The sequence below is a fragment of the Tachyglossus aculeatus genome, chromosome 16 (assembly GCF_015852505.1).
Source record: "Tachyglossus aculeatus isolate mTacAcu1 chromosome 16, mTacAcu1.pri, whole genome shotgun sequence".
In the NCBI taxonomy this organism is placed as follows: Eukaryota; Metazoa; Chordata; class Mammalia; order Monotremata; family Tachyglossidae; genus Tachyglossus; species Tachyglossus aculeatus.
The window spans coordinates 29,538,159-29,563,570 of NC_052081.1; the positions used below are offsets into that span (position 1 = coordinate 29,538,159).

The window sequence follows — 25,412 nt, forward strand, 5'->3', positions numbered from 1 at the left end:
CACAGGAAGTTGGCCAGGCCAAAAACATTAGCATGTTCAAGAGGTGTTTGGATAAATTCAGGATCTGAGGTCCATAATGGGTTACTAGAGGTAGAAATAGGAATACAAAGAGAAAACGTAGGCCTCCTACATGGCACATCCCCTAAATGGTGGGACAGATTAGTCAATCAGTGGTAGTTCTTGAACATTTACTGTGTTCAGAGCGCTGTACTTCATCCTTGGGAGAATACAATTATAATATTATTATTAGTAGTAGTAATAGTAGTAGTATTGAGTTGGTAGACACGTTCTGTGCCCACAAGGATCTTGCAGTCTAGAGGACAGATGTCTAGGAAAGGACTGTCACAGTTCCTCCAAACATCTTGTCCCAGCGTTGGAGACCATATCTTGCACTGGGTGGATCAGTGGTCTGACCCAGTGGTGACTTTACTCAGGTTCTTAGTTGATTCGAATAAAACCAGGGCTCAGTGACACTCTTGAAGGACATATTGAAAGCAGCGATATTAAAGGTTTTGATTGGATTTGGCTAGTACATTTTGCACATAAGAATTGCAGTACTCGAGGAAAAGGATTAGGCTTATATTTTGAAGAGTCCTGAAGACTAGAATAAACAGGCTTCCTCTTCTATACATACCGTTCGTTGGCACCATGTATGTAGCTCAGTGGCACCATGAGGTGTTTCCTAAAATAGGCTGAAGAGTAAATAGGTTGATTCTTTTCCTTCCTCCATGGTGATATTTCCAGTTTAATCAAGGAGTGCTTCTCTGCCAGAGGTTCTTTATGTTATTTTTTGAGCAGAAAGGGAGAAGGGAGAGGAAAGGAGACAGATTTGGCAACTAAACCAGGGCTTTTCCAGTTTGGAGTCTTTTCAGAGGTTTGCTTTACTTCGGCGTCATTTTCTACTGACTTCCTTGATTTGTTTTCAACCTTAAATATGTACTATGTTTCTAAGCGAGTTTGGACTTTGCTGACCTACATACAAATAGTATAGCCTTGATTGAGTTTGTTAAAGCAGCTGCCTCGAGGTGAAAAGTCAAGTGCATACAGCTCAGCCAGTAAGATGATGTTTAGGCAACAATCCCTTTCTTACTCAGAAGCCCAAGAGTATCTCCTTTCTGGCCAATAGCAAAGTAAAGTGTCAGAATGATTCTAGTTTTCTGGAGGTGGATGTGAAGGGACTGGAGGAGCGCTTTCTGAACCACACCATTGTCTGACTCACTGGAAAGCTGGAATCATATCTGGGGGGATTAGTGAAGTCTTCAAATCAATCTGAGTGCTTATTGTGTGCAGAGCACTGTAATAAGCACTTGGAAGAATACAATACTACAGAGTTGGGAGACACGGTTCCCTGGCCACAGTGAGCTTACAATCTAGAAGCAGCATGGCGTAGAGGATAGAGCATTGACCTGGGAGTCATAGGTTTTAATCCCAGCTCTGCCACCTATCTGCTGTGTGACCTTGGGCCAGTCACTTCACTTCTCTGGGCTTCAGTTACCTCATCTGTAAAATAGGGATTGAGACTGGGAGCCCCACGTGGGACAGGTCCAGCTTGATTTGCTTGTATCCACCCCAGTGCTTAGTACAGTCCCTGGCACATAGTAAGTGCTTAACAAACACTATTGTTGTTATTAGAGGGAGAGACAGACATTAATATAAATAAATACATATTTATAAATAAATTATGGATAGATACATAAGTGCTGAAGGGTTGAGGGTGCAATGAATAAAGGATACAAATCCAAGTGCAAGGGTGATGTAGAAGGGAATGGGAGAAGAGGAAAAGAGGGCTTAATCGGGGAAAGCCTCTTAGAGGAGATGTGCTTTTCATAAGGCTTTGAAGGTGGGGAGAGTGATTGTCTGTTGGATATGAAGGAGGAGGAAGTTCTATGCCAGAGACAGTGTATGGGCAAGGAGCCAGCAGCTAGATAGACAAGATACAGTGAATAAGATACAGTGAGATACAGTGAATAAGTTGATATTAGAGGAGTGAAGTGTGGGGGCTGGGTAGTAGTAGGAAATCAGAGAAGGTTGGAGTGGGCAAGGTGATTGAGTGTCTCAAAACTGTACTGGGGATTTTTCCCAAAACATAGCTGAATAACCCAAACCCTCCAGTTCCATTACTCCTTTTGGGATGGTGAAGCAGTAATAATGCTAAAAGCTGCAGTGATGGGATGAACAGGTTATGTCAACTAGGTCTGCAGCTCGAGGGGAGTAAGCAGAAGTAGGACCAATTTAGCTGTTAATAAAAAGGGCAGCTGCTCTGGACCCATTGCCTTCAAGGTCTCCATCCCAAGGCCTCCAGGGAGACTTCTACAGCTGTCTAGGCAACAGGCTCCTCCCCCATCACTTTCACCCGTACATACCTGTCTGCCCCAGCAATGTCTCAGAAGTGCAGGGGAGGACATAAGGAAAGGTGCACACATGGGAATAGTAGGGAATGGCATGGTATCCCGTTGAGCTCCCCTTCCCTAGGTAAATGGATGCATTTGAACATTCCTTGGGAAGAGCAGAAAAGTGCTGTGAAGTTCTCTACCTGGATTCTCTGATGGTGCTCACCATTTTATAGCAAAGCACCTTAAAAACCCTGTTGGGCAGGTATACTGTAGTATCATGTCCACTTGACCCCTAGGCTGTTTAAAGTTCAAAGAGAAGGATTTTCCAAATGAGTCAGTGATAAAGCTGTGCAAGTGAAACCAGATCTCATTCCCTTCCCACTGTTTTTTTTTTTTTTTCCATTAACCCTCACCATCTCTCCAGGAATACAAATCAGATCTTTTAACAGCCTGTTCCCTTGACATCACTCAATCCTGTTTAGCTGTTATCCTGTTTAGTGACCACTCTGGAGGAAATCTTTCATTCCCAGGTCTGTCCGTCAAATCTACTGGGCTGAAGTCATACATGCCTCCAGGTTATATGGTGTGGCTTAAAGTATTCCGTTCTCGGGAATTCAGAGCTCTTTCCCGTGCGTATGTCTTTTTCTGCCTGAAACTGTTTGTTTTATTTATTCATTCCACAGATTCCAGAAAGGAAACAGCTCCCAATCCCAAAGATCGAGTCTCCAGAGGGATACTATGAGGAGGCAGAGCCATATGACACTTCCTTAAATGGTACATCACAACAGCTTCAACTGTCATCGGGGTTAACTGGTCCAAGTACAGAAGAAATAGAATGTTTCTGGCCCCTTAAAAACTACTTAGGGCAATGGGTGAAGGTTCTTAAGAGGGAAGACTTAATCACATAAAATTGCCAAACGAGGGAGAATTTGGCCCTAAGATTCAGTGTTTGCTGCCTGTTTTATTGACAGGAAGAGTGTTTCTCCAAGATTTTTCAACCCTCTCTTGTGAGACGGGTTAGCCTGGGCTTTGATGCTGATCACAGCCACATTAAGAGGAGGGAACCTAAAAAAGCCTACAATCAATTGAAGTATTGTGCCTGGTGTTTCCTGTTATTTCAATATTATGACCCCAGCATTACTGACAGGAGCATATAATGATGATTAATGATGGTGTGACTGTGAAGGACAAGGTTAACTTTGGGACTGCAATGAGTAACTTCTTTGTAGCTGAGCTCAAATAGTGACTACGATTTGAAGGGTGGTCTGGGTTTATAAGTTCCTATATCTGGGGGACTGATTTTCAAACTTGAGCCTCAAAGACTCATGGCTAGACATGAAAAAGGACTTTTAACATCCAATATGTGCTGATGTTAGGTACTCATTTGCATGTTCAAGTTTGAAATCAGGGTATATAAGTAAATGAGCTTTTTTTGGAGTTTTTGTAGAAGATAGTATGTTAAGTAGGTCTACCACCTCTAGTTACGCAACCTCCCAGCTAACTTTCTAAAATATTTTTCTGAACTGTCTCCTGAGTCCTCAAAAGCCTCCAGTGGTTACCCATTCCTCTGGGTGCCCAAGCAGAAACTCCTGGTCATTGGCCTTACTTTCTCTAACTTTTCACTCTCTTCTCCCACTACACTCTAACTCCCACTCTTTCCTCTCAAACTAACGTAATCATTTTGTTCCTTGTCCTCATCTCTTTCCTCACCAACCTCTTGCTCACACCCTTCCCACAGCCTGAAACTTCCACCACCTCCCCTTCAAATCCAAAAGATCACAGCTCTCCCCATTATCAAAGCCCTTCTGAAATAAAATCTCCTCCAGGAGACATCCACCAATTAATTTATAATCTCCCAAGATAATATTCCCATAACTGTCATTTCAGGACTTCTAGACTCCTTTGACACTGTTGATCCTTTGTTGTTGCTTGATCTGACAGACATAGTAGGCTCCTGTTCTCTTTCTACCTGCTTTGCGCTTTCTTAGTTTCCTTTGTTGGCTCCTTGTTCTCCTCTCATCCTTTAATTATGGTTGTCCTGGAAATCCCAGCTCTGGGTCCTCTACTCTTCTGTGCTCATTTTTTTCATTGGTATTTGTTAAGGGCTTACTATGTGCCAGACACTGTACTAAGCACTGGGGTGGTCTCAAAGAGCTCATCCATTTACATGGTTCCACCTCTGTGCAGATATGAAATCTGGAGAAGCAGTTTGGCCTAGTGGATATAGTAAGGGCCTGGGAGTCAGAAGGACCTGGGTTCTAATCCAGGCTCTGCCACTTGTCTGCTGTGTGACATTAGGCAAGTCGCTTTACTGCTCTGTGCCTCAGTTACCTCACCTGCAAAATGGGGAATAAGACTGTGAGCCCCATGTGGGCTCACCTCCTCCAGGATGCCTTCCCAGACTAAGCCCCCTTTTTCCTCTCCTCCTCCCCATGACCCACCCCCGCCATACCTCCTTCCAGTCCCCACAGTACTTGCATATATTTGTACGTATTTATTACTCTGTTTATTTTACTAGTACATATTTATTACTCTATTTTATTAATGATGTGCATATAGCTATAAATCTATTTATTCTAATGGTTTTGACACCTGTCTACATGTTTGGTTTTGTTGTCTGTCTCCCCCTTCTAGACTGTGAGCCCGTTGTTGGGGAGGGGCCATCTCTATATGTTGCTGACTTGTACTTTCCAAGTGCTTAGTACAGTGCTCTGCACACAGTAAGCACTCAATAAATATGATTGAATGAATGAATGACTGTGGGGCAGGAGCTCTATATGACTCGATTTGCTTGTATCCACCCCATAAACTTAGTACAGTGCCTGGCACATAGTAAACACTTACAAATACCACAATTATTATTATTATTACATATCCAACACTGAGAGATCTACAAATCTATAGCTCCATAAATTTCCCCCTCCTCTGCTCTTCCATCTTGTTTCTCCTCCTGCCTCTGGGCCATCATCTAGGTGGTCTATTAGCATTTAAAGCTCAATATGCCCCAAACAGAACAGCCCAGCTGTCTTCCTAAATCTTGTCTTCCTTAATGTTCTCCTCTGGGTAGCACCAACACTATCTTCCTGTCTCAACAGCTCCCTATAATTTCCCTATAATAATTAATAATGTCATCTATAATTTCTCTCTATCATTCCATCCCCCCTTATACTTAGTTTTGCTTTAAATCCTGGAGGAGGTGAGATTTTTAGAAGGACTTTGAAGATTGGGAGTGCTGCTTTCTGGGTGATCCATTAGAGGGGGAGGGAATTCCATATCAAGGAAACGCATGGACAAGGAGTGAAAAACAAGAAAGCTGAGGATGAATACAGTTAGTAGATGAGTGAAGCATGTAAACTGTGGGTAGTTGGTGAAAAGAACTGGGATTTAAGGTGGAGAAGGACAGTGGAGAACCTTGAAACCAATGTTAAAGAGTTTTTATTTGATGTGGAGGGAGATAAGTAGTCTTTAGAGGTTCTTGAGGAATGATGTGTGCTGTGATGTTCCAGGAATTGGAACATGGACAGGCAGGGGAAGAGACCAAAACTGCTGGAACTATGATAAAGGTAATTGCTGAAATGGGTGATAATGCTTGCCCCTGATACTCTGGGCCCTTTTGAGTACTCTGTGAATTGAGTGGGCATGACAAAAAATAAAATTTGGGGTCCATTTCAACCTTCCTTTACCGACTTCCCAAGGTTTTGGGGAGTTTAGAATTTAAGCATTTGAATCTGTTTTACCTGCTAATATAATGGCTCTGAATACAGTAAGTCTGCCCCTCTGAGCGAATTTGGATCTTTACTCTTCCTGCACAAAAGATGTGGCAGTTTGGCAAGTCTGTGGTCTGGACTGTTGACAGGCAACAGTTGCGAGAGCTGCTTTTTCATGTCTGGCGGAGAAGGTAGAGCGAGAGCACACAGGTTCGGACAAGCTCTTGAAAACAGAAGCATAGAGTCATCGAAGTAGGAACTGTAGTGCTTCTCAGAGCAGGTCTCTTTGCCACCTAGTCATGTGCAACCAGCTAGTACCTATCTCCCAGACAGTAATAAGGCACAGAGCACTTTTTGTGGGAAAATTTCAGGAAAGACCATGTTCTATTATTGGTCATAGTTCAATGAATTTAGATTAGGAACAACTAGGTTTGCAGTGAATAACAAATCTGTTTGGAACTTGGCATATTACTAGCTTAGTGGGTTAGCAAAATCTCATAGAAAACTCAAATCCTGCTGTCTTTAGCCTGGACCTGTAGTTTGTAAACATTTCTCATGGAATCTTCAAATAGGAAATAGTCAATGATTCTAATATTACATCTTTAAAATTCACAGTATTACTTCATCTTATTCTTCCTCCTGCTGTAATTGTAAACACTTTTGGTCTGTCTCCCTCTATGGTACTCTCCCAAGCAGGTAGTATAGTGCCCTGACCTCAGTAAGCATTTAAATAAACACCACTGATGGACTGATTATTTGAAATTCCTCAGTTCTATGCCTCCTCACTCTCAGGTCTGTTGGGTTTATACTGTGGCTTACCTGAACTAACCCAGCATATTTATCAATCAGTGGTATTGTGTGCACACTGTATGCAGAGCACTGCACAAAGTGCTTTGTAGAGTAAAATGCATTAGAGTTTGTAGACATGATCCCTTCCCTCAAGGAGTTTACAATCTAGTAGGGGAGACAGAAGTTGAAATAAATTCCAGAAAGGGGAAGTGGTGGAGTTTCAGGATAAGTACATGTGTACCGTGGGTGTGGGGCGAGTATTCAAGTGGTACAGACTCAAATGCATAGGTGATGCAGAAGGAAGAGCAAATAGGGTGATAAAATGAGAGGTTAGTCAGGGAAGGCTTCTTGAAGAAAATATCATTTTAGAAGGAATTTGAAGGTGGTGAGAGTGGTAATCTGTTGAATATGAAAAGGATGGGAGTTCCAGGCCAGAAGAAGGATGTGTACTTGAAGCTCCTTGTGGGCAGGGTGTATCTACCAACCACTTAGTACAGTGCTGTGCACACCATAAGCACTCAGTAAATACCATTGATTGATGTAAGCAAGGGTTGGTGGTGAGAGACATGAGATCGAGGTTGGTGTTAAAGGAGCAAAGTGTTCAGGCTGGGTTGTGGTGGAATAGAGAGAGCTAATCAAGTGCCTTAAAACTGATGGCAAGAAGTTTCTACTTGATGTAGAGGTGATTGGGCAACCATCAGAGGTTATGGAGGAGTGGGAAGACATGCACAGGATGTTTTTTAGAAAAACGATCGGGGCAGCAGAGCGAAGTGTAGACTGGAGTAGGGAGAGACAGGAGACTGGCGGAGTCAGTGAGCAGTAGAGGTGGAACATGATAAAAGCTTGGACCAACATAGTAACAGTTGGAAAGAAGTAGAAGAGGTGGGCTCTAGAGATGTTATCAAAGTAGAAGCAACAGGATTTGGTGACAGACTGAATATGTGGGTTGAATAAGAGAGATGAGTTGAGGATAATGTGACGCAGGGAGGATGGTGGTGTTGTCTACAGTGATGGGAAAGTCCTGTGGGGGAGAAGATTTGTGGAGGAAGATGAGATGTTCTGTTGTGGACATGTTAAGTTTGAGCTGTCCATGGGACATCCAAGTAGAGATGTTCTGGAGGCAGGAGGAAGAGTGATACTGCAAAGGAGAGCCGTCAAGCCTGGAGAGGTAGATTTGGGAGATGGTAGCTGAAACAAAGTGGGAGCAAATGAATTATCCAAAAGAGTGGGTGTAGATGGAAGATAGAAGGAGACCCAGAACTGAGCCTTGAGGAACCCCCAACATTAGAGGGTGGGAGGCAGAGGAAGAATGTGTGAAAGAGACTGAGAAGGAACAGCTAGATAGAAGAACTGGGAAAGGGCAGGATTTCCAGAAGAAATCCTTCTGGATAGGTGTGTTTAGGGACATGTGGCTAAGCAAGGCTTCTTTGCAGAGGATGGAGAAGCCGTGAGCAGCTCTTATGAGTCCTACGATGAAGAGGAGACCAGCAAAGGGAAATCAACTACTCACCACCAGTGGCCATCACCAGAAGCCACGATTGAGCTGATGAAGGACTCCCGGATCTGGGCTTTCTTGTGGAGGAAGAAGTGGCTGGGGCAGTGGGCCAAGCAGCTATGTGTCATTAAGGACAGCAGATTACAGGTCAGAAAAATATTTCATTTTCTCCCTTTCCCTACAATTAACATTTAATTTTGGAGGGAGATAAAGTTTCCTAATATATGTGATATCATGTCCCCTATAAAGAGAAAACTTTCTTGTATTTTAGGCACATCATTATCATCGTCATTAATGAGCACAAGAAATGTTATTGCTGGGTCAGAATAATAGACAATGTATCACAGTGTTTGGTCTCCAACAAACACTGGTAATAGGTAATAGGTAATAGAACTCTGAGGAACAATATGATAGCTGCCCTCTTTGTCCTTATGGTTATGCCTTCAAGTATCCTAATTTTCTTTTCTACATTCCTAACTTTTCATAAGACTGTGAGCCCCATATGAGACATGGACTTTGTCCAACCTGATTATCTAATATCTACCCAGAGCTTAGTACAGTGCCTGGAACATAGTAAGCATTTAACAAATACCATCATTAAGAAAAGAGCTAACAGTCTAGACAGCCATCATGTCTCTTCTCTGTCTTGGCCCTTCCTATTCTTTTCAGCCTGTTTTCGTGGGGGAATTCTTTTGCTTCCCTAGTCACCTTGATTACCCTTCTCTCTAATATCTCTTAAGGCTCAGCCACAATACATGTAATGCATTCAAGATACAGGCCTTCCACAGTTTTATGTCATCACAAAACTGTTCCTTAGGTTTTGTTTTCTATCCCCTTTTTCATTAAGCCCTACGTTGTTAGCAAATAATGAATTTTCCATAGTATATGCAGTAGCACAGGCTCAGAAACTGAAATAATAAGCAAGTCTGCCAGAGAGAGTCTATGAAGTGGATCAACATTCTGAAAGAGATGTCTATATTCAAATTCTTATTTGCTCTAAGCCTAAGGGCAGCCCTCCTTCTTTCTGATTCTGAATCTAGCTATAGTTCCAAAAGCCCAGTATGAAAAAGAATATCAAAGGAGGGGTGCTGCTTTTGCTAATTATCTCTGCCTGCCTTGGGACAGCAACTGGGTTTACCTTGAATCTGTTCTCTTTCAGTGCTACAAGTCATCCAAGGACCACAACCCCCAGCTGGATGTGAATCTATTGGGTTGCAGCGTTGTACATAAAGTGAAGCAAGTGAGAAAGAAAGAACACAAACTCAAGATCACCCCATTGAATGCTGATGTGATTGTGCTGGGACTGCAGAGCAAAGACCAGGCCGAGCAGTGGCTCAGGGTGAGGATGGCTTTAGGGAGCCAAAATAGTTTAGTTTAAATACTTTAAAGAGCTCAGAAAGGTTCACTTTTTTTGGTGTGTTTTTTTTTTCCACATGTGGAAATCATTGAAGGCTAGTGAGAAAAGACTAGCTCAGGGTCCCTAAGTCTTCAATCCAAACTAAGTCCCAGAGTGTTTAAGTGATGTGTCATAAAAATTGCAGAGCTGGGACTACAGCCCAGGACCACCTGACTCTTACTTATATGCTTTCTCTACTAGACCAAATTCCCTCTCTACTTCATTACCTGTCCCCATAAAACCACCTGTGGAGCTCACCCACCCCAAGACCCTCTCTCCCCTGCAGTCATTTAACAAATTGTGGTATTTGTTAAGCACTGACTGTGTGCCAGGCATTGTACTAAGTGCTGGGGTAGGTACATGCCCCTGTCCCACATAGAGCTCACAGTCTTAATCTCCATTTTACAGATGAGTTAACTGAGGCACAGAGAAGTTAAGCGACTTGTCCAAAGTCATACAGCAGAGAAGTGGCTGAGCCAGGATTAGAACCCAGGTCCTCTGACTCCCAAACCTGGGCTCCCTCAACTAGGCTGGTATATCAAAGACTGCCTACCAAAGCTATACGTTGTACTTATCTGCTCTGGCAGTCATTGTCATTATCAACATTCGCTAGTCTCAAGTGCTTAGTACAGTGCTCTGCACACAGTAAACACTCAATAAATACCAGGATTAATACTTATCCTGCACTCCTTATTCATGGCCTAGGACCAGCTTTTTTATTTAATTAGGTGCCCTGTGCTCTCTGACTTCCTTGGTGCTTGTGTCTCAAACTATAAACTCTCTATGGGCAGGGAATGAATCCAGTAATCCTGTTGTATGGTACTCTCCCAAGCACTTAGTTCAGGACTCTGCACTTAGTGAGCACTCAGTAAATGCCATTGATTGATTGGAGGCATCAGAAAAAAGGAGTCAGGGGCAGTATATTGGGGAAATATATGCCAGAGTCCCTACAGTGATCCCAGAAACTTTGCCTTGCTAACGCAATTTGTCTATACTCTTCTCCCTGAGATTATTCAAAGCTGTTCAGGTAGTAGAAGGAGATGTGCTAGTAGTGAAGATTAGAGTAAGTGCATCAAGCAGTATCAAATCCTAACAATGAGAGGGAAGAAGGTAGAAAAAAAAGAGAAGTAAATTCCTTTAATAAGTGACACTTTTAGGCATGGGGCTTTTTTGTATGTGTCTTTTAGACCATCCTCAGGAAAATGAGCGTTCTAAATATCTTCAGAGGATCATTCAGGAAATGCAACTAGAAACCACTTAACATTTCTAAACCAAGTACAGGAAGTTGGAGCAGCTGGAGGACAACATCAGGAAAGAAAAGGGATTGAGCAAACCAAAGAGGCTTCATTGGGATCATAGAGAGCCCAGGCAAGGAGGATTGGGAACTTGGTGAGGGAGGATAGCAAGCAGGGAGGGAAACTTGGAAGGTAGCTGGTGCAAGGACATATTCAAATCTGAAAATGGAAATAAATTGAATAAATTTGGAAAACACTATCCCTCAGAGCCCAGCCTGGATTTTTTTAATCCTGGAAAGCTAGAGATCTCTGGATTGTTTTTCAAGACTTAGCCGAAATCTTTCACAAGTTTGTGTGTCTCCTAGTTCATGAAACATTTCTCTGCCCTGAAGGAGTTGGGAACTCCTGACTCAAAAGACAGACCAAACCTGTGGGTCTATTCCATTCAGGGTCTTAAGAAAGTGCCAGTCAGTCAGTCAGTAATATTTATTGAGCGCCTACTGTGTGTAGAGCACTGTACTAAGCACTTAGGGGAGAGAACAATATAACAGACAAAATCCCAGCCCATAGAAAGCTTAAAGTCTAGAGTCCTTAAAGTCCTTACAGTCCTCAGGCAACAGTCTCCCAGGAAATACTACTCCAGGTTCAAGGACAAAATTAATTCCTTCAGACATGAATAAAGATGCTCTGTTTCCCAAGAATGGCTGAGCTTAGCCTAGTAGGATGATTGTGATATTTGTTAACGGCTTAGTATATGCTAAGCACTGTGCTAGGCACTGGGATAGATACAAGGTAATCAGGCCCCACGCCCCACATGGTGCTCATAATATAAATAGGAAAAAGCACAAGTATCAAATCCCCATTTTGCAGATGAGGGAACTGAGGCACAGAGAACTTAAGTGCCTTGCCCAAGGTCACACAACAGACAAGTGGCAGAGTGGAATTAGAACCCAGGTCCTCTGACTCCCAAGCCTTACTGTTACTGTCAATAAAAAGTATTGAGCACCTACTGTGTGCAAAGCACTGTACTGAGTGCTTGGGGGAGCACGATAGAATTGGCATTACCAAGTAATCAGTGGTATTTATTGAGCACTTACTGTGTGCAGAGCACTGTACTAATCACTGAGTGCAATACAACAGAATGGGTAGACATGTTCCCTGCCCATGATCTCTGCCCTCAAGGACCTTACAATCCAGGACAACGTTTCTCAGGTGGAGGCACTCTAAAAGCCTTCCTAATAAAGTGAGGGAATGTTTTGCTAAGAAAATTCCAAAGGATGAAAATGAGAGCAAACCAAGCAGTAAGTATGGTTGTCTTTGAAGCCACAGCAGAACAAACTTTCATATTAATATAGTTCAGGGAGATGGCTTCTTTGTAGCGATGCAGGTAGAATAATTCATAATGAGCTTTCCCTGATGAGAAGACCCCTCTTGAGGTGCAGAGGTCAATTGAAGCTAAATTCATTCAATCGTATTTATTGAGCACTTACTGTGTGCAAAGCACTGTAATAAGCACTTGGGAAGTACAAATCATCAACATATAGAAACAGTCCGGTCCCTACCCAACAATGAGATGGCTGAGTGAAGGAAAACTTGGGTGTCTATGTGAATACCACCTTCTTGGCTCAGCACATTCCTTGGGAAGAAGGCAGTGTGTTGTAGTGGAAAGAACACGGGGAATCAGGAGACCTCACACTGACGAGCTGAGTGATTTTCAGCAGGTCACTTAACCTATCTGCGCCTCAGTTTCTGCAGTTGTAAAATGGTGATGAGATACTTGTTCTTCCCACCTCTTAGAATGCCTGCCCTTTGCGGGACAGGGATTGTGTCTGATCTGTTCCCCGTGGGCAGGGAACATGTCTACCAGTTCTGTTCTGTTGTACTCTTCCAAGTGCTTAGTCCAGCTCTGGACACAGTAAGCACTCAATAAATGCCTCTGATTGGTTGCTCTGTGTATCTCTATCTACCCCAGCACTTTATCACTGTGCTAAGGCACACAGGAAATACTTAATATGTACCAGAATAATAATTATTATTCTTACTATTATTATTATGTTCTGCAACCTATTCTCCTGAGGTGCTGTTTCAAGGTCTCCGGACCAGAAAGTGAGCAACAGTGACTTCCTTACTGAAGCTGGGTTTGCTGCCTTCAGGACTCACTGAATCCTCTCTTCCCCAAAGGTCATCCAGGAGGTCAGTGGCCTGCCGGCTGAAGTTTCTGAGGGAAACCAGTACATTCCAGATACCCAGCGCCTCAGTTGCCAAAGGGTAAGTCCTATCCCTTTCCCCAGAAGGGATGTGATTTGACTTTTTTTCCATGAAAGTCCAAAATCTGAAGCTTTCCTTTTGCATTTTAGTCCACATAATAAAAAATAAGTGCTCAAATAAGCTGAGGAACTTTATTTTGGCAAGGGAACTGATGAAACTGATACGGACTTAAAATATTTTCTTGCTTGAGGAAAAAAAGTTTTATTGGAACACTATTATTTTTCCTTTACATTCCTAAACTGGAAGATTTATTCTGTGGCTATTCCTTCCCACCCATTCTTTGGAAAAATCACTTGGGCTGAGCTCCACCCTGTCTATTCTGTCCAATGCCTGACATAACTGCCATTCGTATCCAACAGTACGTTGTGCAGTACCTCAAGTTCAGGGAAGCCCAAGAAAAGAGCCAATTAACTCTATGCCTACTGGCTATTTCAGCCCATTTGTCCAGGAAGCAAGCTAAACTGGAAACCGAGAACCCCCAGATGTACCTGAGCTGAAGGCTTCTCATCCTAGGAACAGAGAAAGGCCAGAAGTCATGTGACAAATTCTGGGGGGAGTGGGATTTATTCCCTGAGGATTCAGTCTTGAGTTTTCATCACATTTCTCTCTCTAGGGTTTCACAATAGCTCCCCTGTCCCCTCTCCCCGCCACCACTCCCTGTTTCAACTTTTATTATTTTTAATTTATTATCAATGGAGAATTCAAAACATGATCTGTGCTTAATAACAAATCTGTTGAAAAGCTATGGAGAGAACTCCAGGTGCTGAACTCGTATGTCCTTATCCCCTACTGGAGTTCCAAGTAAGAGGTTGTCTTAGGTGATGTGCTTTCCTTCCATTCAGGAAACATATTCAGGAAGTTATTTTTACTAATCTGTTAGAAATCCTACAGTTCTCTGAAAGTGTCTATGGAAGGGCAAACTGAGTAATGGCCATACTAAGTAAGCACTTAGTACAGTGCTGCCCACAAAGTAAGCAATCGATACATGCTATTGATCAGTTGGCCCAGTGGCTAAACTAAAATGTACAAGGATTTGTGTTGGAATTAGATGTTTAAAGGTGAATGACACTCAAAATCATCAGTCTGTCAAGCCTGGTTTGGTGGCACAAAAAGCTTTTTTGGATTCTAGTTATGTCAGTGTTTGACAGGTTGCTGGGGTCTGCACATTCTCTAAGATAGCTTCCTGCCCACCTGATTCCTGGTGGCCTTGGAGAAGTTGCTTCAGGAGTCTAACTGAAGCAGGACTCACACTGTCCCAGAACAGGTTCATTCCCTGTTTGTAGACAAGGATGCTCTTTGGGGAAAATAATGACGGGTAACACCAATGCCAAGAAATACCAGTCCTTAGATATGAACGTGTTATCTGTCTCCTATTGCCAGCCGGAGATTTCCGAAAAAAACCTATCAGCATCTGAAAGTGGGAGCAATGTGGACGGCCATCCTGAAATAACTGAAACCAAAGATGGTAATGGAAGCTCCAGAAATGTCACTCAACCCAGTGGTGCCAGAGGAAAAAATTCAGCATGGGTAGCTTGAGTTGCTGGTTGTAATTTATTCAGAAAGTTCTGCGAACTTCTTGGCCTACATGGTGTATATGAAATACTCAGTTGAGAGAAAAATGTTCCGTACGTGCATTCAGTTCTGCCATAACGTGAGTTTCCACCCCACGTTTTGGCTTGCAATGACTTTGGGAATTTGGAAAATGTTTGACAATGCGAGCCTATTTGAATACTATGTGCCACAGTGACGGGAAAAGCTGCATGCATGTTTGCGTGCCCCTGTGTACAGTAGTGGGATGGATGAGTACTGGAGCACGAGTTTTCCTTAATGTGAGGTATCGCAAGAGCCCAAACACAAGACAGGAAAAGCTGAGTGTTCCTAGTACTTATCCCTCAATATTCTCCCATATTGAAAATAATTAACAGAGCACTTCCAGAAAAATGTTAACATGCTACTCCCTAGATTTCTGGATCCATCCTTCCCCAATACAGACAACAGAGAAGAATTTAATACACATTTGGTTTAGGGCACATGGGATCCCTACCTTTAACTGAGTTCCTCGTGATTTCTTAGGAGTGTGAGATGTGGGTATGGTGGGAAATATGTTGACATCTTCCTTCCTGTTTCTATTAGTTAAGAAGAAAGGGACGGCAGGACTCAAACTGAGCAACCTGATGAACTTGGGGAGGAAGAAATCTACCTCAATGGAGAGTCCTGAGAGATCTCTGGAAACATCTAGTAAGAGATCAAATTGTGTCATCAAGACCAGACAATCTACTATTAAAAATCATATGGGCTTTACTGTACACCTATCTTTTATTTTCTTCTTTTTAATGGTATTTGTTAAGCACAACTATGTGTCAGGTACTGTTCTAAGCACCTGGGTAGATACAAGCTAATCAGGTTGGACACAGTCCCTGTCCCACAAGGGGTTCACAGTCTTAATCCCCACTGAGAAGCAGTGTGGCTCAGTGGAAAAGAGCACAGGCTTTGGAGTCAGAGGTCATGGGTTCAAATCCCAGCTCCACCAATTGTCAGCTGTGTGACTTTGGGAAGTCACTTCACTTCTCTGTGCCTCAGTTACCTCATCTGTAAAATGGGGATTAAGACTGTGAGCCCCCCATGGAACAACCTGATCACTTTGTAACCTCCCCAGCACTTAGAACAGTGCTTTGCACACAGTAAGCACTTAATAAATGTCATTATTATTATTATTTTACAGAAGAGGTATTAGAGGCACAGAGAAGTGAAGTGACTTGCCCAAGATCACACAGCAGACAAAGCCAAGATTAGACCTCAGATCCTTCTAAACTGCAGACCCGTGCTCCCTCGACTAGGCCATGCTGCTTCCTAATCCTTTGCCTTACTAGTTCATCCCATTCAGAAATGTGACCCACTGATTTCTTTTTCCTTTTCTTTGGCAATGGCATTTTCACCCTCCCCCTTGGAAGATACCACTGTGCTGTTGTCCCACCAGCAGGATTAGTATTAATGGCTCAGTGAAAGAGCACAGGCTTCGGAGTCAGAAGTCATCGGTTCAAATCCCGGCTCCGCCACTTGTCAGCTGTGTGACTTTGGGCAAGTCAATTAACTTCTATGTGCCTCAGTTCCCTCATCTGTAAAATGGGGATGAAGACTGTGAGCCCCACATGGGACAACCTGATCACCTTGTAAACTCCCCAGCGCTTAGAACAGTGCTCTGCACATATTAAGCGCTTAATAAATGCCATTATTATTATTATTTATTAGGTATGAGAAAATGGAGATAGGGTGGGGCAAGCCCTCACCACTATCTCTAAGTCAAAGTCAGTGGAGGAATGAAAACAGAAGCTGGACAAGTTTGTGTCTTTTAGCTCCTACAGAGAGGACCATGTTTTACATCCTCTGCCAAACTGTCCGAAGACCCTTTTGGAGATTCCTCAAGGCAAAAATCTTGCTTTAGGAGTTGCAGTAATGTTGTTTCTGGAAGTGCATTCAGGACAGAGGCCTGTTCCTCCCTCCCTAGAGATGTGAGAGTCCTTGAAAGAACAGACCATGTGCTCTACCCCGGGGGAAAAGCACGTTTGGATAAGCAGCATCTCCTTTAGTTTGGAATACCCTCTTCAGCAAGCATAAGAATGGGAGTTCCTCCAGCTTCAGTTCAAACAGAGATTCAGAAGATGATAGATGTGGAATTCGCATGTGATCAAAGCTATCTTGGTGCTAGAATTCAGACCCCACAGAAAGGGAATGTGTCCTGGGGTTAGAGCGGGGGTGGGAACTCAGTTCCTAGCCTGGACTCCACTACTCTGTTATCTTGGGCAAGTCACTTGTCTCTCTCTGTCCTATTTTTGTATCTGATTTGCAAATTTTAGCTTTAATCCACAAAGAATTTCTGGAGAACTTGATACCCTTTGGTTTTCCTTTTCTCCAGCTGACACCTGCACCCCTTTCCTTTCCACTATTTGTTGAAACCTCTCATTCCTTCAGGAATGTCTTTCTTGCCCTTCCCCATCCCTCGGAGTCCCCTTTCTTAGCCACTCTCCTTGTTCTGATCTTTGAACTCTTAATTATGGCTTCAGATAAATTATGCTGAGTTAGTATTATTTTGCTCTTCCCTGCCTCTCTCCTCTTCCTTGCTACGGGTCAGGGAGTGTGACACCGCAGTCCATATTACTTGGTGCTAATTATGTCGATGAAGGGAATTTTATAAGAATAATGTATTATTGGGATTAAGTACCTGACCTGGCCTTTTCTTCCATATTTCACACTGAATTTAATATCTGAAACCCTAAACCACAGCTCTCCCCCTCTTTAAAACCCTCCTATGATAAATTAGACACAACCCAGTTTGGGGAACCCAACACTCACACTCAGCACATGTATATTTTTATATACAGACACACTTTGAAATGGCCAAATAGTTGTGTGTAAATGTGTGTAACTAATTGAATTTAGTCCTTTCATCCTGATTAATTTGTCCCAGTTCCTGCTGTCACTAGTTGTAAATAGTTCTAGTCTGTTTCTCTAACCACCCCCCACTAAATTGTAAGCTACTTAAGGACAGAGAAGATTTCTGGTTACTATTCTGTTCTCCCAAGTCCTTAGCATGCAGCATGCGCTCTGTAAGACCCATTGATTTCTCACTCTAATCTTCTGTTGCTGAACATTCCTTTCTTGTAGCATATCTGAACATCCTGGTGAACAGTCAGTGGAAATCTCGATGGTGTAACATTAAGGATGGCCACCTTCATATCTACCAGGACAAGAACAGATGTAAAACCGCCCAGCAGCCACTCAGCTTGGTGGGATGTGAAATTATCCCGGACCCCAGCCCTGATCATCTTTACTCCTTTCGCATTCTAAACAATGGAGAAGAGCTTGTCAAGCTAGAGGTACAGTGAATGAATATGTGTGTGTGTGTGTGTGTGTGTGTGTGTGTGTGTGACAAATTGGTAAGGACTGGATGCTGGGGAGTTATTGTACAGTCAGAAGTGGTGTTTAGAGGTAGCAGCAGTTAACTGGAAGCAGAGAAAAGAACTGTAATCTTGTAAAGGGCAATTAAATATAGATGCCTGTTATTTTTACTTGCATTTTCCTGAGATTGTTTTCATTTTATTTTTATTCCTACAAGGCCCTCCCTTTCTGACCTCAGGGTGATTATGGTGAGGTAGGAGGCCAATGAGAACAGCTTCCTGTATTTATGGTGGGAGGAGGAATATTTATAGTTACACAAGCAGCTTGAAATGGATTCTGGAGATTCAGGAAGGGGTTTTTATTTAGTTTAGGCATTGCCAGATGGCTTATGTGCACGATAAATCAGATATGATGAGTGTAGAGCAGACCTAAGCAACAACAGTGCTAGAGAGGAGCAGACTGTTTCCATGTAGTTTTACCTAATTAATAAATAGCAGAATTGCTCCAACATTTCTATCAGAGAAAAAGAGAGTGCATAAAGGTTCTGGAGTGTGTTCAACCTTTTTTTTTTTTTTTGGTTGGTTGGTTGTTTCGAAGAAAAAAAAGACATTTAAGGCAGTTCCCTTCATTTCTCAATTTCACCTGAGGTGTTTGTTTCACTCCTTCTGTTACTCTATTGCCCTCTACTGGCTGCAGGGCACACTGTACACCCCCTTTTCCTCGGGACCAAATAAGAAAAGGGATTTTTTTTTATAGGAAATCTCATTGAAAATGAATGAGGAGGAGGGGAACCAGCCACAGGAAAACTTTACCATCTCAACCTCTATTTAATGGAAATGGAGATAAGCTGGGGAAAAAAGTCAAACCTGCCTAGTTGGCAGTTCAGACATTTGCATCACTCCAGGTTAGTTTTATTCTGCAGGTGCCTCATGGTTCCATTCTCTGATAGAATGGGCACCCAGCCAGTTTGTTGTCTAGCACAACTTTATTATTTGATATTACCACAGCTTTAATAGCTGGGGTAAGAAAACTCAAACCTAAACAAGGAATCTAGAGGCATAGTTGAGCTAACAAAGGGCAGTAGACAAAGGGACTGCCTAGTTACCACCAGTGTATGCTTTCCCAGTTCTTAGTACAGTGCTCTGCACACAATAAGCGCTTAATAAATACTATTACTACTACAATTAAAGGGCATCAGCACAATCACTGTCTATGACAGTCTCTGGGCAGCCAGGAAGATTTTGCCATTTCCCTTTAAACCTGAGCAATGGTGGAAACTTTACAAAGGTCTTAGAAACAGATAAAAATATATGTGTAAACATGAAGTATTAAGTAGGTAGGTGGCAGTACATGTCAGAGTTATGGGAAGGAGTGCATGAAGGAAGGAATGAGGTTTCTCACTGTTAGGGGTAAAATATTTAGATTCAGTGGGGTTCATTTAAATGTTCAAGCCTAGAGTTGTTCTTCAATTTGAAGACCATGCCTCTGGCAGTGATTGTATCCATGTTCAAACAGAGAATCCCATGTGCAATGTCTCCATGAGGGCAAAGTACAGCGGTGCATTGTTCTGGGTCCCGGACCCTCGTTGTGTGCATTGGTTGTTGGGGGTGGGAGTCAGGGAAAGGTGTGCCTGGGGCTTAAAGTGGTGACAGCTCCACTAACTAGCAACCCCAGAACATCTCTGAGAACTCAACAGAAGTAGACTACTTCTTACCCAGCATGAACTTCTAAAAGACTCTTTTGGCATGTCCAAAGACCCACATCTCCCAAGACAACAGGTGCCTGAATCCAAGGACCGCCATTCATCAACTTCCTGTTAAGGAGCAGTTCAAGCCTGGTAATCTGGTCATTTTGCAGGCCAAGTCTTCAGAGGAAATGGGCCACTGGCTGGGTCTGCTCTTATCGGAATCGGGATCCAAGACCAGCCCAGAAGAATTCACCTATGACTATGTGGACGCTGATCGGGTTTCCTGCATTGTAAGCGCGGCAAAGAATTCTTTCTTGTAAGTACTGGGGAAGTGGTTTAATGTTCAGGCCCTTCCCCAGGTTCCTGTGCTTAAGGAAGGTGAAATCAGGACAGGATTATCGAAAATGGGCCTCAGTTACGATCTTTGCAGAGTGTGAATGAGTTACTTAATTGCCCCTAGGCATGTCATTTATTGTCCACAGGCTGGTTCAGCTTTCGGCCCTCCTCTGGGCCAGAAGCTTCAAGGCCTCTGCTATAACAGAGCTGCAGGATCAGGTCTGGAAATTTGGATTTTTCCAAACCTCTCCTTAAAAGCCCTAGAGGCATCATCGATTTCTTTGGAAAGTAAAATGAATTCGGTCCCCAAATTCCTCTGAGCAATTCAAACTTACACCTTGCAGGTTAATGCAGAGGAAATATTCTGAGCCTAACACCTACATCGATAACCTCCCCCCGAACCAGGATCAACAGGAAGAGGTGTATGACGATGTGGATGCCTCAGAGCTGACACTGGTAAGCCTCTACATGCCTTGTTGATGATTTTCCCAGTTGGGACACTTCACCTGCATGTGTGTTCAGTGCTTTCATCTTTAGAGTAAAAAGGGAGATCTGAAAGACAGGGTTGCACTTTGTGGGGTGCTGTCTAGATAGCTGAAGTGTTGCGGCAATGGTTTGACTACACCAGGGCTCTGAAAATGAACCTTTCTGGGCAATATGCTCCTCTTCATGCTCCCGTTCTGCTTCCTGCCAGTATGGATTCAGATTATAATGACTATTTTTAGCATCAGCTTGAAATTCTCACTAGAGTTTTTCCAAAAAGTATGTGACTTTGGTAGAGTGTTTGAAAATAACACCGAAAGTGTAAAGATTTTGAACTTGTGTTTGTAGTTCAATTTACGTCCAAGCCAGTTCCAAGAGGCATTAACAGATGGGTAACCAGGTGCAGTTCAGCAAAATGGGGGACACATTACCCTCATACAGATAAATCCTACAATGCTGAGCACCCAGGCAGTGCAGTCCAGTAGAAAGCACATGGTAATGGGCTTCAGGAGACTGGGTTCTAGCCCCCAGGTCTACCTTTGACCTGCTATATGATCTTGGCCAAGGCCCTTCTTTGGGCTATTGCCTCAACTGTAAGATAGGAATAAAATACCAGTTCTCCCTTCTTAGATTGTGAGCCCCCATTTAGGCACAGGGATTGAGTCTGATCTGATGATCTTGTGTCTATCCCAGTGCTTAACATAGTGCTGGGTTCATAATAAATGCTTATTAAGTTACTTCACCACCAAAGGCAGCAACCTTGCCCTCAGGGAACTACTTCCTATGAAGTCATAGTTATTCTAGTATCCATACTTGAAGAAGGAAAATGAGGCCGTTGCCTCCAGAAGAGAGTAAGGAGGGGAAGGAAGTGGTCTGCATAATGATCAAAGGGAACATAACTCATCAAATGTTTCCCTGCTTACTGTCCAATATGGGTTCTCAGGAGGAGTCTGCACCAGAAGAAGCACTGGCACTGGAAGCCAAGGGTGAAGAACCAGACAGAGTGTATCTTGATCTCACTCCTGTTAAGTCTTTCCTTCACTGTACGAGCAAAGCCCAAGCCCTCCTTTCCCCATCCAACTCCCCAACTCTGGAAAGAGCCAGCTCTAAGTCAGATGTGGGTAGCCCAAACGAAAACACTCCAGTGGCCCAGGGTGAGGTATCCTGGAGAAAATCTTTGGAAATCTCAGCCGAGCAGGTAAGTAAACACACACCCAACCTTGTCCTGTTTATCTGTGTCTTCACCTGTTTGTGCCCACTCAGGCACCATTCTATTCTTCCTGCACAGAATCCTCCAGAAAACACAGAATCCGAAGAGCAGTTGCCAAAAATAACCACAGTCAAAATCCAGGCTCAGCAACAGAAAATCTCTTTCCCTCAGGGCTGTCTCGATATCCAAATCTGCCCAGCAGCAATGAGCAGTACCCAGCCAGTGACCGCTCCTTATGAGAAAACAGAAAAGTCCAAGGTGACAAGTGCAGGTGAGTGTCTTCTAGCCCCAGTTCTGGAGAGTTTTGGTGAAGCCCAGTTCAGTTCCTGCCCGCAGGGAAGAGACCAGTGGGAAAGGAGCTGAGGCGGCACTTTGATTTTTTGGATTGTGGCCCTCAGGAATGTGGTAGGTAGGATTTTGGGCTACTGTTTTCCCTTTGCTAAATCCTGGGGTAAAGGCTTAAAGTTCTGTTTGACTTCGGTCCCTCACAGTGTCCGTAGAAACTAAACTCGGTAAAAATCGGACTGAAGCAGAAGTGAAGCGGTACACTGAAGAGAAGGAGCGGCTAGAGAAGGAAAAAGAGGAGATCCGTGGTCACTTGGCTCAGCTCCGGAAGGAGAGACGGGAGCTGAAGGACAGCATGGTCAACTGCACAGGTAGGAGGGCTCCACAGTGAAGCTGGGAAGATAGCCTCTCTGCTGAGGCAGAGGAGGATTATAGGCCTGGAGGGGAACTCATCCTGGTGATGCTTCCAGGCTGAACCCTGAGAGCAGCTGAATCAGCAAGAGGGTTTGAGGCCATGACATCTTTTCTCTGCCAGTGGCCTAGTGTGGGACTTGGAGTTGGGGGGTTGGGTTGTAGTTCTGTTCTTGACTTGTAACTTCCTTTCCCTTACGGTTGAGCAGCTTTGTCAATCTGCCAAGCTCCCCATCCCTTCTGCCCAGATCCCTCTTTGGAACTGTCCTAATAATGGTTCCATTGCTTCTACCCTATCCAGCTTCCTCCACAGGGAACCAAAGATCCAGCCAATCTCTCTCCCATAAAACTGGTCCCTCCAGCTCGGGAGGCACTGGCTGGACAGGAAAGGCAAGATTTCTTCCCAGCTGCATTCCCCAGGGTCAGTTGTGGGAATAGCTCAAGGGCTTCAGTTCCCAGGGCCAGCAATGCCTAGCCACCCTCATGCGGATAAAGGTATGAAGGAGGATTGCTGTGGGCAGAGCAGGAAATTCAGCCGCCAGGGGATTGTTTTTTTAAAATGGTATCTGTTAAGTACTTACTATGTGCCAGCACGGTACTAAGCAGTGAGATAGATACAAGCTAATCAGTTTGGACACAGTCCACGTCCCAGATGGGGCTCATGGTCTTTTCAGATTGAGATAGCACCACCAAGCAGTCTAAACTCCATGTAGACATTGCCTTTCTTTAAATATCTGCTGGGACCTGGGAGCAGTTGTCATTCCTTTCTGTGTTTTAGGAATGTAGAACTTGGGAGCAGCAGGATTATATTATTTGTAAATGTGGATCTACTGCAGCTAGGAGGCAGCATTAGCAGGATATAAAGACTGAACTCACCGAATCAGGTTTTTGGGACTGCTGGGATGGACCCTGGAAACCACCCTTCTGAATGAGGCAAACAATAGAAACAACAGTGTCTGGTTCAGCCTCTGCACACGTCCGGACCAGCTAAGAATAACAGATGATGATGAAGCTTCCACGGCTGTTTTCAAAAGCATTAGATTCAGAATGTGAGCTTCACTTTAAGGACACTTTGGAGCTGGAATGTATTTTTAAACTTTGGGGCAGAGAGCTGCCCAAGCCCTTTAGAGGAAGAGACTTTTCTCCCCTTTTTATGAATGGAGGATCAGAGTCCCCTGTGAGATCCACCACCAGCCTCCTTCAGCAGACTAAGCCCCTCAAACCCCATCGTCTTGTCAGAAACTATGTTCATTCCCCCTCTCTCTTTGCTCTGTGCTAATTGCCCTCCTGAAAGAGACCAGAGACTGTCGTCAGAGCAGAGAACGTGATAGATGCTTCCCTGCAGAAGCTCTCTTACTCTAGTAATAACAATAATTGTGGTATTTTTTAAGTGCTTACTATGTGCCAGGCACTGAACTAAGCGCTGGGGTGGATACAAGCAAATCGGGTTGGACACAATCCCTGTCCCAACAACAGGCTCACAGTCTTAATCTCCATTTTACAGATGGGGGAACTGAGGTTTAGAGAAGTGAAGTGACTTGCGCAAGGTCAGACAGCAGACAAGTGGCAGAGCAGAAATGGGAACCCAAGTCCTCCTGACTCCCAGGCCTGTGCTCTCTCAACTACGTCATGCTGCTTCCCTGCAATCAGCTCCCTCTGATTCTCCCTTTTTCTTAATGTAGTTAAGAGTACTTTGGCTGGACTGGAACAGAAGCTGAAGGAGGTGGAAGAAGAGTGCAAAAAGAAGGAAAGCATGCGTGTTGACCTAGAACTCAGCATTGTGGAGGTGAAAGAAAATCTAAAGAAGGCTGAGGCGGGGCCTGTGACCCTGGGAACAGCTGTGGACACTACCCACCTGGAGAGCGCCAGCCCCAAGGTAAGTGCTCCAAGAGGCCTTGGAAGCTCGTCCGTTCTTCTGCCGTGGGAGTGGTCTGCCTGCAGAAACCTGTGGTAAACTACACACGTGCAAAATGGTTATTCTAACACAACAGCTACTTGTGCTGACTTGTGGGCTGGAAGTCCCTAATTCTTAAAATGTTTTATCCCCAATCAACATGAGACCATGCATTACAGAATATCTGGTGTATGGTTGACTCCGTTACAGTGAGGGTTGCATTCTTGCAAAAACCCGGCATTATGAAAACTCATTCACCATTCTGATGAGGCTGGTGTGCTCAAGCGCGCTGTCTCTTTCTCTTCAAGTTGCTGAAGTATTTCCTATTTCCTCGACACTATCCTAGCAGAACTGAGTATATACTTTGAAACTTGGACCTAGGACAAACACTTAGGGAAAAATATCCGGTGATGCAGTTTGTGAATGATGTTTGTAAACTAAGTGCTGAGGCAGATACCAGGCTAACCAGATTGGACATAGTCCATATCCCACATGGGGCTCACAGTCTTAATCCCCATTTTACAGATTAGGGAACTGAGGCACAGGGAAGTTAAGTGACTTGCCCAAGGTCACATAGCAGACAAGTGGTGGTTTAGATTAGATTAGAACAGAACCCAGGCTCTCTGATTCCCGGGCCCATGCTTTTCCACTAGGTTATGTTGTCTTCCCAAATAATGAATGTATTATGGACTTGATCATTCACCCTTCCATGCTCATAATGTGCTATTTATGCCAATAGGTAGTGCTGCTACCCACAAAGTGATTGTTCTATTTATACAGAAATACACATGGCATGTGAACATGACCTAGTGGAAAGAGGACAGGAACAGGAGATTTAGGTTCCAATACTGGCTCTGCCCCTTGCCTGCCCTTAATTTCTCTGTGTCTCAGTTTCCTTATCTGTAAAAATGGGGATTAAATACCTGCTCCCCCTCCTCTTAGACTGTGAGTCCTGTGTGAGTACCAGAGAAGCAGCGAGGCTCAATG

The 25,412-nt window shown here is 43.8% G+C and overlaps 1 protein-coding gene across 4 annotated transcripts in view; it reads left to right on the plus strand.

Moving 5' to 3' along the window:
- AFAP1L2 (actin filament associated protein 1 like 2) overlaps positions 1-25,412 on the plus strand; it is a 169,009-nt gene that overhangs the window by 83,144 nt on the left and 60,453 nt on the right. For all 4 annotated transcript variants that reach the window (XM_038758278.1, XM_038758277.1, XM_038758279.1 and 1 more), the window contains exons 5-17: positions 3,017-3,107; positions 8,263-8,471; positions 9,484-9,663; positions 13,137-13,223; positions 14,604-14,688; positions 15,357-15,461; positions 17,886-18,097; positions 19,977-20,122; positions 20,487-20,598; positions 21,569-21,823; positions 21,914-22,106; positions 22,327-22,491; positions 24,214-24,407. In XM_038758278.1, coding sequence (XP_038614206.1) covers positions 3,017-3,107; positions 8,263-8,471; positions 9,484-9,663; positions 13,137-13,223; positions 14,604-14,688; positions 15,357-15,461; positions 17,886-18,097; positions 19,977-20,122; positions 20,487-20,598; positions 21,569-21,823; positions 21,914-22,106; positions 22,327-22,491; positions 24,214-24,407 — 2,034 coding nt within the window. The remainder of the gene's footprint in view (positions 1-3,016; positions 3,108-8,262; positions 8,472-9,483; positions 9,664-13,136; positions 13,224-14,603; positions 14,689-15,356; positions 15,462-17,885; positions 18,098-19,976; positions 20,123-20,486; positions 20,599-21,568; positions 21,824-21,913; positions 22,107-22,326; positions 22,492-24,213; positions 24,408-25,412) is intronic.